At 55.1% G+C, this 15,053-nt stretch overlaps 8 protein-coding genes across 8 annotated transcripts; 3 read left to right on the forward strand and 5 right to left on the reverse strand.

Annotated features, from left to right (window-relative positions):
* Positions 1-48: 48 nt before the first annotated feature.
* DIA4 (putative serine--tRNA ligase DIA4) lies at positions 49-1,368 on the reverse strand (the record flags this gene model as incomplete). Its single annotated transcript, NM_211314.1, has 1 exon — positions 49-1,368. The coding sequence occupies one exon, from the start codon at positions 1,366-1,368 to the stop codon at positions 49-51; it is 1,320 nt and encodes a 439-aa protein (NP_985959.1).
* A 204-nt stretch (positions 1,369-1,572) lies between these two features.
* On the reverse strand, positions 1,573-2,127 carry RPL27A (60S ribosomal protein eL27; the record flags this gene model as incomplete). The annotated part of the gene is made up of 2 exons (NM_211315.1): positions 1,573-1,952; positions 2,097-2,127. 2 exons carry the CDS (start codon positions 2,125-2,127, stop codon positions 1,573-1,575), a joined length of 411 nt encoding a protein of 136 aa, NP_985960.1.
* A 1,163-nt stretch (positions 2,128-3,290) lies between these two features.
* Positions 3,291-4,109, forward strand: CBF1 (Cbf1p; the record flags this gene model as incomplete). Its single annotated transcript, NM_211316.2, has 1 exon — positions 3,291-4,109. One exon carries the CDS (start codon positions 3,291-3,293, stop codon positions 4,107-4,109), a length of 819 nt encoding a protein of 272 aa, NP_985961.2.
* A 332-nt stretch (positions 4,110-4,441) lies between these two features.
* Positions 4,442-5,692, reverse strand: NTA1 (amidase; the record flags this gene model as incomplete). The annotated part of the gene is made up of 1 exon (NM_211317.1): positions 4,442-5,692. The coding sequence occupies one exon, from the start codon at positions 5,690-5,692 to the stop codon at positions 4,442-4,444; it is 1,251 nt and encodes a 416-aa protein (NP_985962.1).
* Positions 5,693-6,954: 1,262 nt separating this feature from the next.
* MNN14 (Mnn14p) lies at positions 6,955-10,248 on the reverse strand (the record flags this gene model as incomplete). The annotated part of the gene is made up of 1 exon (NM_211318.2): positions 6,955-10,248. One exon carries the CDS (start codon positions 10,246-10,248, stop codon positions 6,955-6,957), a length of 3,294 nt encoding a protein of 1,097 aa, NP_985963.2.
* Positions 10,249-11,038: 790 nt separating this feature from the next.
* On the forward strand, positions 11,039-11,416 carry RPA12 (DNA-directed RNA polymerase I core subunit RPA12; the record flags this gene model as incomplete). Its single annotated transcript, NM_211319.1, has 1 exon — positions 11,039-11,416. The coding sequence occupies one exon, from the start codon at positions 11,039-11,041 to the stop codon at positions 11,414-11,416; it is 378 nt and encodes a 125-aa protein (NP_985964.1).
* Positions 11,417-11,556: 140 nt separating this feature from the next.
* On the forward strand, positions 11,557-13,236 carry CCT5 (chaperonin-containing T-complex subunit CCT5; the record flags this gene model as incomplete). Its single annotated transcript, NM_211320.1, has 1 exon — positions 11,557-13,236. One exon carries the CDS (start codon positions 11,557-11,559, stop codon positions 13,234-13,236), a length of 1,680 nt encoding a protein of 559 aa, NP_985965.1.
* Positions 13,237-13,400: 164 nt separating this feature from the next.
* On the reverse strand, positions 13,401-14,768 carry ARP3 (actin-related protein 3; the record flags this gene model as incomplete). Its single annotated transcript, NM_211321.1, has 1 exon — positions 13,401-14,768. The coding sequence occupies one exon, from the start codon at positions 14,766-14,768 to the stop codon at positions 13,401-13,403; it is 1,368 nt and encodes a 455-aa protein (NP_985966.1).
* Positions 14,769-15,053: the final 285 nt, after the last annotated feature.

Raw genomic sequence — 15,053 nt, forward strand, 5'->3', positions numbered from 1 at the left:
AACGCTCTCGACGAGTTCATCGCCGTGCTGTCGTGTCGCCTAAGCTAGCTATATGTATTGCATACCATCCATATACGGTTGCAGGGGATCTGGAATGCGTATACGATCCGTCTCTGGGTCGTAGAAGTTTTCTACAATGGCCACAATAACTCTGGGGACCGCCATTGCTGTTCCATTCAAGGTATGTGGATAGTCTAGATCCCCTGCGTCGTTCACGAAGCGCGTGGAGAGCCGCCTGCTTTGGAAATCGGTGCAGTTAGAGGCGCTGGAAACCTCGCCGAAAGAGCCGCGTCCCCGCATCCATACTTCGATGTCATATTTCTTGAAAGCGGGCGCGCCCAAGTCGTTAGCGGGCATGTTGAGGACCTTGGCAGACAGGCCCAGTTCGGAAATTAACTCGGTCTGGAACGCACGCAGTTTTTCCAAAAGCGCAGCACTATCGGCGGGCTTGGCCCAGTAAAAGAGCTCGACTTTGGTGAACTCGTGCACGCGGTATAAACCCTTTGTGTCTCTGCCCCGCGCGCCTGCCTCCGCACGATAACTGCGGCTCACGCCACACAGGGCACGAGGCGAGGCGAGGTCCAGTGTGCGATTGAGACCCAATCCCGCAAGCGGGATTTCCGCGGTCGCCGTCAACCCGAGATTAGAACCCTCGATGGCGTATATCTGCTGCTCGTCATTTTGATCGCGGGGTCGAAATCCGCATGCGGCAATCACCTCGCTGCGGGCTATGGAAGGTGGCATGCAAAGCGAAAACCCCCACTGGCGCGCCTTCCGGGTAGCGTAGCTGACCAGCGCGTGCTCGAGCATGGCGCCTTCGTTTATGAGATAGTACCAGGAGCTGCCTGTAACCTCGGCAGCGGCCTGGAAATCTACCAACTTCTTGCGCACCATGACGTCGTGGTGTTCGCAGCGAGCGTCTGCACGGTATTCCGGCAGCGGGTTGAGCCACTCAACAATCTCCGGCTCGGAATGTGGTGTGGACTGATCTAACAGGTTCGGGAGATCCTCGCAGGTTGCGCGGATCTCTTCGCGTAGCGCCTTTGCCCGTGTCGCAAGGGCCTGGTACTTCTGTTTGAGCATCTTAAGCTCTGCGCCCGCGGCCCTGTGCATGCCGGCCGCCATCTCCGCCTCTAGCACCTTGCGCCGGCTCTGTACCACCCTTACTTCTCCATCTATCTGCGCAACCTCCTTCTGCCTCTCTGGCAGCTCTTGCAGCCTCGAAATGAGCTGCTCTCCGTCTACCGGCTCCCGCGCTTGCACGGATCCCACGTAGTCCGGCAGCCGCGCCAGCATGGCCTTCACATTAAACTGCGGCTTTCGTACTGCACGCAGCGGCGCACCCGTGTGCAGCATCCGACGGAACATGGTGCTTTTCGTGGCGCACAACAGTGGTGAGTAGAGCGGCACGTTTCCGCACCAGCGAGCTTTTTCTAGGTTCCCGACATGCCGCCAACAGCGCAATTGCCGTAACGTTAGAGACCTTTTAGAAATTAAAGAGGAGAAGAGGCGTTATACAAGGATTTGATTTTTAAATTACATAATGATAATGCTTACCGGAACAAAATCCCTTCAGAAGTTCAACTTGGTGAAGAACCATTGGTTCTTGCCAGCCTGGTGTCTCTCCTCGAAAGCCTTCTTGATAACCTTCTTGGCGTCCTCTCTCTGGGATGGCTCCTCGAAAGTCTCGGTGGAGACAGCAGCCTTGAAGGACTCAACGTCCAAGGTGTATCTGGTTGGCAACAAGTGGTTGTAGTTGATAACCTTAATGAATGGCTTGATCTTGGTTCTCTTGGCAACCTTCTTAGCACCCTGCTTCTTGGTCACGGCCAAAGGATATCTCTCAATACCAGCAACCAAGGCGTGGCCGAATTGGTGGGCCTTGGTACCGTCGTCATGTGGCTTGATGATCACCACCTTCTTACCGGCGTAACGACCGCGGACAACAACAGCTGGATTAATGTTAGTAACTGCTCGCTGTGAGATCCTCCCTGCAAATGCCGGCTTACCTCCCCTCTGCGCCGCTCACGCCCCTCTACCGTCGCATCCGCGGGTATGGATCTTCTCCTAACTGAAATTCCCACATCTATACGTACCAACTTTACCAGCCTTCAAGAACTTAGCCATTTTTGGTTTGCTTAACTTGGTACTATACGACTAAATGCGATCAAGAACGTTGGTCTCGTTGATATCTTGTGAAAAGTTAACACTTTTTGCCGTGGACACCCCCGGCTACCACGTCTGGTCTCCTACTGAATTCGGCGAGCTCCTGGCCAGCGGACAGAGAGAGGCCCCGCTGCGTCCGTCCAGAGACGCCGCCCTAGGCGGGACCCCCAGGCTCGTAAGCGGCCCGCCCCCCCCCCCGAGAGCCGCAGATCGGTTGTGTGGGTGTAGGATGTACAGGTGTAAGTTTTGTGGCGCGCAGTCCCATCGGAGTCTAATTCAGCCGCGCACCCTTACACCTGAAGTCACGTGCATGATTACTTCAAGTTTGGCGAGGTTTCTGTAAACCCGCCAAGGATTTCCGAGCAGCGAGCCGGGAGACCGGTACCAGGCGTGAAGCAGACAGGGGACAGGCTAAATATAGTCATGTGTGGTGCTGCTGAGCTTGTTTACCGTATTCAACTACTGTACGTAAGTTACTTTCGCCACGACTGTCGAGAGTCGCAGAGACCCAGCGCTGATGCGCTCGCGTTGCCATTGATATGCGCATGAGTACAATGCAAGATTGCAGAGACACGCGCATAGATTGCTAGTAGTTCGGGGCGGGCGTGGCTCAGAAGGGCTGTTCAGTCTTGGGGGGATGCAGCACATTACATTTGTGGCGGGTGTAAACACTAACAGCGCCCAAACAAACACAGCCATGACACCCCGTAGTAACCGGGAATGCAAACATAGATGATTGGTTGCTGCATGACAATTACGTGCCGAGTCTTCACACGGAAGATGACACGTGACTATCTGGGAGTGAAAGCCTCGGCCATTTTGAGTGTGTCAGACTAGCCCTCAAAAGCTGTAGAGACAATGGCTGGCGTATCGCTGGACATTGCCATGTCTCCGGCGGGGAAGCTACTAGTCACCTTGTGCGGGGAAGTATCTCCACGTGATTTACGTACTGCAGTACGAATCCATCACGTGATAAACGACTTACCCGGATATGGTGAAGTCTATTTAATCTGATCATGTGTAAAAATTTTCAATAAACAACACACGTGGAAATCACGTTGGTTAGCTCACTCACACTAGGACCCACACCAATAACAGCAAAATAGCGCGAAAGCCACTACAAGATGACGAAGAGACTACATGGAGAACATGAAATAAACGGAGCAAACAGAGGAAATGTGAAGAGGTCTCATCTGGATGATACAGGTAATATTGACTCGGAATTGCTGCGGGACGTGGAAGTGGATAACGAGGTAAATAAGGGTAACCCCGGCGCGTCAAGCATTGGCGATGAGGCAGCGGCCGCGGCCGCCGCCGCGGCCGCAGCAGCTGCACGCTTCACGAATCTGAACGACGACGAAGATGAAGTAGGCGTCGGGGGACACGGCATGGGCCGTGGCGTCGGCGGTCACCCAGGTGACGCAGACCACGTGCACGATGAGGACGACGACGACGAGGACGACGACGAGGACGACGACATGGACGACCTCAAGAAGGATCCGAACGTCGACCTGGACGGAGATGATGACGACGACGAGGATGGCAAACTGCGTGGAGACAAGCCGACTGGCCGCCGGGGGCGGAAGCCCGCTCCCAGCGCGGGGACCCCAGAGTGGAAGCAGCAGCGCAAGGATTCGCACAAAGAGGTCGAGCGGAGACGCCGTGAAAACATCAACACTGCCATCAATAAGGTTGCCGAACTACTGCCGGTGAAGGAGTCGAGCAAAGCGGCGATACTTTCCCGTGCAGCGGAGTATATCCAAAAACTGAAGGAAACGGAAAACACCAACATCGAGAAGTGGACCCTGCAAAAACTGCTGAGTGAACAGCAGGTATCACAGCTGACCTCAACCAACGAGAAGCTGGAAGAGGAGCTCAATAACGCTTTCAAAGAGATCGAAACGCTGAAGAACAAGCTGAAGAGTGCTGGCATTGAGCCTTGAGTCCTCGTGCGCCACATCCCGGTCATTTCATGGACCAGTCTTCACACTGCTGGTAGGCCATCTCTGTTTTGACTAAAATCTGTGTATGCCCGAGTTACTAGATATTTGACGACCGTTAGACCTATAATCTTTAGATCATGCCGTGCCTTTTCTTGTTGTATCACTACACTCCCATTCGTTATCACCCCTAACAGGTCCTTATAGTAGAACATATAATGTATAACCCATCTTATCTTTTTCATCTTTCCTTCAATAGCAACGGCGGACAGAAGGATACATAACCCGTGCCGCGCCTCATACTGCACAGCCGCCTACGACGGCGCGGGGGGCAGTCATAAATCCCTATTTACATCGAACTCTACAGATCTCATGAGAATTCCCTCTCTGCCCTTGCCTAAGTTCCCTAGCAGCTCAACACTCAGATTTCGACTGTCAAGATGGTGCTCCACGTTACCATATTGGCCATTAAACTTGAATATCCCGGAACTGCCACTGTAGATAGTATATCGATCCTCTATGCCACATCTGTTAGCCACAACTAGGATGGCGTTGCGGTTTTCAAATTCCCACGGCTTATTTGCTGAGGCACCAATATATGAGCGCGGGAAGCGCTTAAACTTCCTGAGCGTTGGTAGTAGGAGGCGGTCGTAGAACCACTGAACACGCTTCTTCAGCGCGAGGAAAGGCAAGAACCGAAGTATCCAGTAGTTCACATTGGTCTGGTCTGGATGGTCCAGTTGTTTGTAGTCCTCTTCGATTTCAGGATCGTCTCTAGCTATACGAACGACCGGAGCACTCGATCCGTGCAGGTTAAACTGGTAATTGCCCTGCATGCCGCACATCGGGAGCTCCTGCTCCTGTACCAGGCTGTCGATATGCTGCTTTTGTCTCTGGATATCCTCCGTGTACTTCGTAACTGAAACCGAGTGCAGCCAGGCCATGGGACATATTATCAGCTCAGTGGCCCTATCCACGTTGAATGTCGCAAACTCATAGTCGTTGAACGGAGCCTCAAACCGGTACGGCGAGATGTCCATGCATATCCCGATACTGCTAGCCAGCGTCACATCGTGGGACCGTCCTCGTTCATCTGTGCCCTTCTGCTTAAACGTGAGCTGAAGCTGCTGGAAGCCCTCAGGGTTTTCGCAACATCCCCAGTTCTCGTCCGTGGTATAAAGAAAGGCCTTCCGGTAATTGAAAAGGACCTGCCCGTTGCTGCCAACTACCAGCGCGGAGTTGTAAAGCCGCGTATCCGGAGTCTGATATTCTCGCTCAGGATACCCAATCACCGTGACACACCCGAAGAGCTCCGATACTTTCTTAGCCAGCGCATATGATGCACCCTCTCCCGCCCTTGAAGCATACGGTAGGATATGTCCCCGACTGCTGAAGTTGTATCCGGTGAGGGCAAACTCGGGGAATACCACGATATCTGGCTGGCCTAGCTTGTCCTTCAGGCAATCGCCCTTTAATTTCTCGAGCATGAACCAGGCCCGCGAGGTAGTCTGTTCCACATGGCCTATTTGAGGATTCAGCTGCACGACAGCTATACGCAGAGATACTCGGAGTTTCTGGAGCGTCATCGAATCTGGCGATACCCTTCGTAGCACAAGTTCGTACACGTAGCTGTCGCTATGTATATACACCAGATCCACCTCATTGTCCGTATATCACGTAAGGCGGGAATTTTCCGCACAAACTGATCGCCGTAACAACTATCGCTTGCTCTCCTTAACAGCGCATCATCTAGTTGGAAGCCGGGTTACCTACTGCTCCCAATGGACCGTCCGGATGTAGCTGACACCATGCTCGCGCGGTATCATATGAAGTTCAATGTAATGCGGCCACCTACTCGCATACCCCAGATTTACATTCTAGAATGGTGCAATCATAGGTGTTGCCTTAAGCAGTATTTCTCTAACCACCTCCGCAGGTCACAGGTTGCGAGCTCCTGATGGCCGGGAGGGCTGCCAGCCCGCGGCGATGTCAGCGGCTACTCTGTGGGACCGCCAGGTTGGCGCCTAACGGTTGCTTCGGCCAACGCAGCAGGGCTTTATGCTGGCTGGGCCCCTGTGGACCTTATTAACTGTGTATTTGCCTCGCTGGTAAATTGTAGTAACCTTGTGGCGCTTAGGTGGCGAGCCCGTCGTTAATGGGACAGCGCCACCTTGTCCAGGTGGGCATCTGCTCCGAATTCCGTCGATGTTCTAGCCGTGCTACCGGCCCTTGTTAAGCGAAGCCGTCTGCACCCACGCGCGCAAGGCAATGGCGCTGGTATTCGGGGCTGTCGCTTGCCTGGATCATTTAGATTCGACAATCAAAGATAGGTAGGTCGAGACGCGAAATAGTACCTGTTTGCTTGCGACACTTAATCATCGTATGTAATCTCTTACGTATAAGGTGTCGCACTGCGAACTAGGTGGCGGCTTGAGGCGGGACCGCCGGAAAGGCAATAAAGTAAGCTTCAGTAATTGGTTACTGCCGATCCACGCCGAACGGCAGCGGCATGTGCCTTTACCGGAGCGGAGAGGGGGCTTATCCGTCACTGGAACGCTGTGGCGATGCCTACAAGCGCTTCCCCGCTAGCATACCAGGTCACTACGTGGCCAATTCCACTTACGAGAAATATGCGATATGTTACAATTACGTGATCTTGCGTATATACGGAATGCCAGTTCTAAGGTCCCGTTTCCGGCGACAGAGTCCAAGGAGTACATGTTTGGGGCCTGTGCCCTGCAGGTGATGGCTGGCTTGTTTAACTAAGCGGAATCCGCGTGGATCGCTGCCATGTAATATTCGGATAGTCTATTCCCGCCGATGCTGCAGTAGTTAGGGCTGAACGGAACTAATCGCGCTCCTTAATGGATTCGACTTGCACCTGAACTGGGCTCACGTCTTCCTGTCGCTGGTGTTCCTCGTGCTTACTTTGTCTGTGTTCCTCATCTTCCTTCCTATTAAGTTCATCCTCCTCCTCCTTCCTCTTGCGACCCTCCTCCTCCTTCCTCTTGCGCTCCTCTTCCTCCTCCTTCCTCTTACGCTCTTCCTCCTCCTTTTTCTTACGCTCTTCCTCCTCCTCCTTCCTCTTCCGCTCTTCCTCCTCCTTCCTCTTACGCTCTTCCTCCTCCTTCCTCTTACGTTCCTCTTCCTCCTTCCTCTTCCGTTCCATTTCTGCTGCGGTCTTTCTGTCATTGTACTTTGATTTGAATTTGTCCTCCAGGTCGGTACGATACAGGTCGCTAATAGACTGGCCTCTGTCTACAGGATCGCTTGCGAAGATTGCATTCGAAGACCTCTCACCCATTGAGAAGAAGTGCTCTCCATATTTGTTGAAGTTGATTCTGCCGGGGGTCTCCTCTCCAAATTCGGCTGCCCAGTCTAGTTCCTTCATGGCCATTTCCGAGTTGATCCGGAAGAGTTCCTTCGCAAGATTCAGATGCAACTTCCTTAGCTCATCGAGCACCTGGGGGAAAGAAACGTCCGCCATAGAGAGCAAGTTGTTCCAGAAATTGGTCTCCATCCGTTCCTGGAAAATATCCTTGTATATACCGTTGAAGCGACGGCCGCGCACAAAGGTATCAAGTAGATCGGCCTTCTTCTTTCGTGATAGCGTTTTTTCGTACTGGAGTTCTATCTCCTTCTGGCGGAAAAGCGTTATATGGCGAGTGTTCCATAGATACACGAAAAGATCCTCTGCCTCCGGTAACACCGCAATATTCTGGAGAAGCAGCTTCACCTCATTCGTAGTGAGCCCCTCTATATGGTCCCGCGGAATCGTGTGCTCGGCAATGGTGGACGAAGAATCAGAGTTGGTGACCCGGTCAAGTTGCTTATCCAGAACCCACAGGCGAAACTCCGGTAGAAACGTGGATTCGTGGTACGACATGGTCTTGAACGAGTCTGGCACACGGTACTCGGCCCTCAAAATCTTGAGGTACTGGTTGGGAATGTATGCAGGCATACCATGGAAATATGTCAACCTGAGCGGCGATATTTCTTCAAATGTCGTAAAGTGTTTGTTCCTACAATTGTAAACTTTGATGTGCTTGTTGAGGTTGTAGCGTTCTGCAGCAGACAATTTCGCGAAATCGTTGCCGTCACTGTTGAGCTCATTCTGCAGGTCAGTCAAATGATTGATTCTCAATTCCGTAACTCCGTTTCCTTTCTCTGACTTTTCCTTTTCCAACAGCTCCTTCGGCGTCAGGTCAGTGTACCCTGGAATGATATTAGGGTCCCTGTAGAAGGCGGTCCCGTTGTTGCGTTCCTGCCAGAACTTCTCAACCAGCCAATCATAGCGCATGTTAACCGGGTCACTGGAAACACTGAGCCCCGTGATGTCCACGTAAAGCCCCGAATCAACGTCGATGAACCTGGCGTCAATGTTGTTCTTGCCGTTCCCATGGACACGCGACGTAATCGATGACGTGACGTCAATAAAATACCTTCCGTTTCCTACCGTTGGATCGTCCACCACCACAGTCTGGTTAAATCTCTCCGCAAGCATGTGCAAGTGCCGTATCGGCATCTGCACATCGTGGTCGCCATCCCAGGGAAACGCCAGCCCGTCGTACATCCACGCGTACATCGATCCGTGCGCTACCCACGTAACAAGGTTGCTACTGTTGGTAAAAGAGAGCCATGCCCTAATAAGCGCATCTAGGCGCGCCCGTATTTCTCCATACGATATCGCCCCGCGGAAAAACCGCGAGTCGAAGTGGTGCCCCAGGTGCTGGTAATCCGTGGAGTCCCCAGCCTCCGTGAAGAATTTGTCACAGTCTGCGTAGTGGCTATGGAGCGAATAGTTAAGGGCGGTCATGTAGCCCTTCTGGTGGGCTGTCAAGTTTGCCTGATTTGCCTGTAGCTGGCGTAGTTTCGTAAAGGCATCAAATTCGAAGTCCGCTTCGGTAAGGTTCAAAAAGAGCGGCTTACGCACAGTTTCGGAACCAGGGCCCTTATTTGCGCGCTGGAAGTACGCATCCCACATATTTTCGAATTTGGGCAGATTTTCAAAGTAGTAATCACGCCGGGGCATCTTGGGGAAAGATTTAACGTTGCGCTTCAAGTACGCCTCGAGCATGCCACTGTAAGCGATGTTGTAAGGAGTGCCATCTTTCTGGAGCGCCTCTGTATTCGAGATCTGCACGGTGATGCTAGGCGCATCCAGCTTCAAAAACGTTAGTGAATAGGGGATCGGCCCCCGCGTGTATAATCTTGTGCGGGCCTGCAAGTGGTAGACTTCCGGTCTCGCCTGCGGAAAGACCTCCGGGCACTCAAACCCGGGTAAAAACGGATTTGTGGAATTCCGACAGTACCGGTCCGCGTCAATTGCAGCACCAGGCGCGATGGGCGGAAACTTGGTCCTGGAGTGGTAGTACTCGGCCACCAAGCCCCTCGCGCGATCGGTGTCAAAAAGATTGCGGCCAAACGCGGATTCGTACTTGAAGAGATCGTCCACGGGAAAGTAGCGGTTAACGACCCAGTCGGCGGTGGGCTTTTCGCTTTGGGGTAGGTCGATGAAATCGTTGAGAATGGAGAGATCAGCCCAGTCATACCAGCTGAATGGAAAAACAATGTCGTCAATCGTCGCGTCGGCCGCCAATGCCGCGCCGACGGCGTCATAGTACACCGCAGATGTGATGCGGGGGTCATAATCGTAAGTCTTCATAAGCAGCTTCTCGCGCTGGAACACGTCGCCGAGAAACGCCGGGAGCTCGACCACGCGGCCGAGCAGCCCGTGCTTGAGCGAGGATGGGAGCACATAGCGCAATGTCGTGTCGAAGCGCCAGCGGCGGTAGAACTGCACAATGCTCTCGAGCGTCATCCCGCCCTTCCCGAGCACACCGAGCACCTGTTCTCGCGTCAGCCGGAACCGCGGCTGCACCGCTGCCGGCAGAAACTTGCACGGTTGCTCCACCTGCGCGCGCGAGCTCCCGCGCTGGTCGCGGTCGCCCGCAATCAGTCCCCACGAGTCCTGCCAGAGGTTGTGCAAGTACTGTTGTGGTGCCTTAACCTGTAGGATGCGCTGCGACGCGGCAAGCGGCGATCCTCCGCTGCGCACCAGCGCATACACCAGGACCGCCGAGCACAGTGCCGCGATAACCGCCATCTTCTTCTGCCGTGAGAACGTCCGCATCGATACCATATGTCACGTGCCACCTCGCACTACACAGAACCCTGCTATATAGAACCCTTCTTCATGGTCCACAACGGGCCCCATAAATAGTTGCCGCGGGTACCTAGCTTTAAATACAGGCCATTCCTACTCTCTTCGGCGACTGAAACTTAATACTGGACGCAGATGAGCTTCGGCGAAAAAGAAACTGTGTGCTTGACCATTTGCGGCTGTGATGTCTCGAAATTGTCAGGGTTCGCTGGACAACTCTGATCGTGCCTGGAAGACGCGCACCTTCGCCCGCATTCCCCCAGCTTCCCTGATAGTGTGCGGCGTGTCCGGCGACTTTATCTCACGGGATCAGCGAGTGGCTTTACGGACCACTTACGTACGCTCGAACTTTTTGTGCATCTGAAACCCGCCCCGCCACCGCCCCGAGCGCCAGCCATGGGCCAAGTGTTCGAGCAAGGCCACGACAGACGCATGTACTGCGCAACGCTCGCGGCGCGGCGCGCTTCCCCCGTGCCGCCACCCGCGCCGCTGCCGGCAGCCCTCGAAGTCCCGGTCCCCGCAGCGCCGGCCCCCGCAGCGCCGACCCCCGCAGCGCCGCCCCGTGTGCGCGGCCAGCTCACCGCCCTCGCGGCGCACGCGGCCGCGCACGGCGGTGCGCTGGAGGCGCGCGCGGCCGCCATCCGCGAGCGCCGGCGCGCCGCGCACGAGCGCTACGGCTGGCGCACGTGACCTCTCACGTGACCTCCGTGCAAATTTTTCTGCGCGCGCGCCGCGCACCCGCAGCTTCTCTGCTACGGACCCCAGCGAGATGTCGGTGGTCGGGTCGTTGATCTTCTGCGTCTACTGCGGCAACCTTCTGGACAACCCGTCGGCCGTGGCCGGCGACCACGTGGCCTGCGCACTGTGCGACGCGCAGTACGACAAGGCCACGTTCTCCAACCTGAAGGTGGTGACCGCCACGGCGGATGATGCCTTCCCATCCGCGCTGCGGGCCAAGCGCAGCGTAGTGAAAACGACGCTGCGCAAGGGCGAGCTCGAGGACGGCGCCACGATCCGCGAGAAGTGCCCCCAGTGTGGCCACGACGAGATGCAGTACCACACGCTGCAGCTGCGGTCCGCGGACGAGGGCGCGACGGTGTTCTACACGTGCACGTCGTGCGGTTACCGCTTCCGCACCAACAACTGAGGGCCCAGCCCGTGTATATAGCTGTATTATAGCGTGTAACGCCGTTACCCGGCGCGCAAAAATTGCAAGGCCAAAGGCTCAGGTTTGTTTATCGGTGGCAACGCCCACTACCACAGAGGCTAGTGCAAGCAGTGGGAGCAATGGCGCAACCACAGCAGACGATGGCGATGCCAGACCTGTCGAACGCGATTGTGGCGCAGGACGAGATGGGCCGGCCATTCATCATTGTGAAGGACCAGGGCAACAAGAAGCGGCAGCACGGGCTGGAAGCGAAGAAGTCGCATATCCTGGCGGCTCGGTCGGTGGCGTCGATCATCAAGACGTCTCTGGGGCCGCGGGGGCTGGACAAGATCCTGATCTCGCCAGACGGTGAGATCACGATTACGAACGACGGGGCGACGATTCTGTCGCAGATGGAGCTGGACAACGAGATCGCGAAGCTGCTCGTGCAGCTGTCGAAGTCGCAGGATGACGAGATCGGGGACGGGACCACGGGGGTGGTGGTTCTGGCGGGCGCACTGCTCGACCAGGCGCTGGAGTTGATCGAGAAGGGCATCCACCCGATCCGGGTGGCGAACGGGTTCAACGAGGCGGCCAAGAAGGCCGTCGCGCACCTGGAGCAGCAGGCGGACGACATGTCTGCGGACCCGGAGGTGTTCCGGGAGTACCTGTTCAAGGCGGCGAAGACGTCGCTGGGGTCAAAGATCGTGTCGAAGGTGCACGACACGTTTGCGCAGATGGCGGTGGACGCGGTGATGGCGGTCGTGGACGAGGGCCGCAAGGACGTGGACTTCGATCTGATCAAGCTAGAGGGCCGTGTCGGTGGCTCGTTGGGAGACTCTGCGCTGATCCACGGTGTGGTGCTGGACAAGGACTTTTCGCACCCGCAGATGCCGAAGGAGGTGAAGCCCAAGGAGGGGAAGGACGGCGTCAAGCTGGCCATTCTGACCTGCCCCTTCGAGCCTCCCAAGCCGAAGACGAAGCACAAGCTGGACATAACGACGGTGAAGGAGTACCAGAAGCTGCAGGAGTACGAGCAGGAGAAGTTCAAGGAGATGATCGATTACGTGAAGCAGTCCGGCGCGGACGTCGTCATCTGCCAGTGGGGGTTCGACGACGAGGCGAACCACCTGCTGCTGCAGAACGAGCTGCCGGCTGTCAGATGGGTAGGCGGCCAGGAGCTCGAGCTGATCGCAATTGCCACCAACGGCCGGATTGTGCCGCGCTTCCAGTCGCTCTCTCCGGAGAAGCTGGGGACGTGTGGCTCGATCCGCGAGCTCGAATTCGGCACTACCAAGGAGCGGATGCTGGTGATCGAGGAGTGTTCGAACAGCAAGACCGTCACCTGTTTCCTCCGCGGCTCCAACAAGATGATTGTCGACGAGGCCAAGCGTGCGCTCCACGACTCTCTCTGTGTCGTGCGTAACATGATCCGCGATTCCCGCGTCGTGTACGGTGGCGGTGCTGCCGAAGTTACAATGTCTCTTGCCGTGGCAAGTGAGGCTGACAAGCAACGCGGAATTGACCAGTATGCGTTCCGTGCTTTTGCCCAAGCTCTGGATTCCATTCCGATGATCCTAGCCGAAAACTCCGGTCTCGACCCAATTGAGACGTTGACGACTGTGAAGAGCAAGCAGGTCAAGGAGAACGTCTCCACCATTGGTGTGGACTGCTTGGGCAAAGGCTCCAACGATATGAAGGAGTTGTTCGTAGTTGACCCATTGATTGGCAAGAAACAGCAAATCTTGTTGGCAACGGAATTGTGCCGGATGATCTTGAAGATCGATAACGTCATCATTAGTGGTAAGGACGAGTACTGACCTCGGGCAGCCTGCACGCCTTTCTGTACAGTAAGATATACCCAGCATATATAGACAAAAGGTGTCTAATAAAATGACAATTCCTACTCATTCCACACGTCACGCGCGCTTGGAGGAGGATAGAGAGTGGCAGTTATTGAGAAGTGTGCTATAACGTATATACATCAGACCATGTTAAATAAGCTGAAGTTCCTGACAATTTGTGGGCCATATTCCTCATAATCCTTCTTCGTATGACAGTAGCTCTTGAATTCGGCAGTCTGGGCCAACAGAGAACCACCGAACCACACAGCATTCCGCTGCCTTCTGTGTGAGATCACCTGGACCTCTACACCAGTGGACTTCGTGCCGCTCAACAACTCGCTCTGTGCAATTCTGTTGTTGACTATGGATCTCAGATCTCTCTGTAGCCTGCGACCAAAGTCCTTGAACATTGTGGAGCCGCCGGATAGGACGATGTTGTTGTAGAGGCCCTTACGAACATCAATCGGACAGGCCTGGATGGTCTGATCTACCACCGTGGGCAATGGCGTGAGGAAGTCTGAGGATGCAATCTCGGGGTTGAAGAAAATCTCAGGAGCCAAGAACCTCTCGTATCCAACATCGACCACCTTCTTCTGCGTCTTCTCCTTGTTTTCCACGATAAACTGTGCAAATTTCGTGGCGTCCCTGTCGAACTTGTTAAACTCCTTGACAATGTCAGGACACACGTAGCAGTATTCCTGCTTTATGCGCTCAGCCGTGCGCAACGAAGTGTCCACCTCGCCCCGCTCACGTAGCAGCGACTGGATGAAAAGGGTGATGTCCCGTCCGGCAATCGGGATGTGTTTGATCGCGGAGCCAATCACATAGCCCTCTGCAACAGGAATCACATGTGTGACACCATCGCCGGAGTCAATCACTGTACCCGTCAGGGACCGGTCTGTTACCTTCGACGAAGTCCATGACGCGGCGAGAGCCAGCACAGCTTGCACCGCGATGTACAGGCCTGCGCAGTTGAACGACTCAAAGAAAATCTCCGCCACCTGCTCCCTGTTCTCGGGCGGGTTCAAAGGAGGCTCCGTCAGCAGGAAGAAGTGGTCTTCCGGCTCTGTCCGCAGGTACTTGAAGATCGAGTTCTCCCAGAACCGCTCCATGTGGTTCCAGTCCTCCACCTGCCCGTGTCTGATCGGATAGGACAGCGAGTACGACGGCCCCTGTGCCGCTGCCAGCGCCTCGTTGCCAATGTAAAAGTCGAGGTCCTCCGTCCCGCGCTTCCCAGCCAGGTTGTTCGACATCAAAGAAGATGACGTAAAGCCCGTGAACGACGTCGCCGACGTCGTGTTGCCAAAGAATGCAGACCCGCCAGCGCCCATACCGCTCCCGCTCTGGCCCATACCGCTCATACTGCTACTCTTGGCCGTCTTGGAAGGCTGCGCAGTCGCAATTGCCGTTGGGAACACCCATGAGGGCGAGTCGTTACCTGCAAATCCCAATTTGGTCAATCCTGTACCATTGTCCATGACAACAGCAGGATTATTGAGGTATGACATGCTGTATTCCTGGTCTCAAATGCTTCTGGTAGACTTGTGTGAGCCTTTGGCTTCGGATGGCTTGTCACTTACTGGCTTAAGAGTGCTGGCAGTGGAAAAGGGGTCTAATGCGCCTTTCGTTTTAGGTGATCACCATCACCAACCACGGTACACCTGACGAAGGCCAACGCCGTGGCTTGTGAAGCCAGGAGAGCCCTCGTAGGTATTCCGCGGAGCCAATTGGTGGCCCTCTGCGTTCCTCGAGCGCTCCTGCTCCATCTGCCCTCTTGACTCGTTTATGAACCT

Source organism: Eremothecium gossypii, chromosome VI (genome assembly GCF_000091025.4).
Source record: "Eremothecium gossypii ATCC 10895 chromosome VI, complete sequence".
NCBI classification, from domain to species: Eukaryota; Fungi; Ascomycota; class Saccharomycetes; order Saccharomycetales; family Saccharomycetaceae; genus Eremothecium; species Eremothecium gossypii.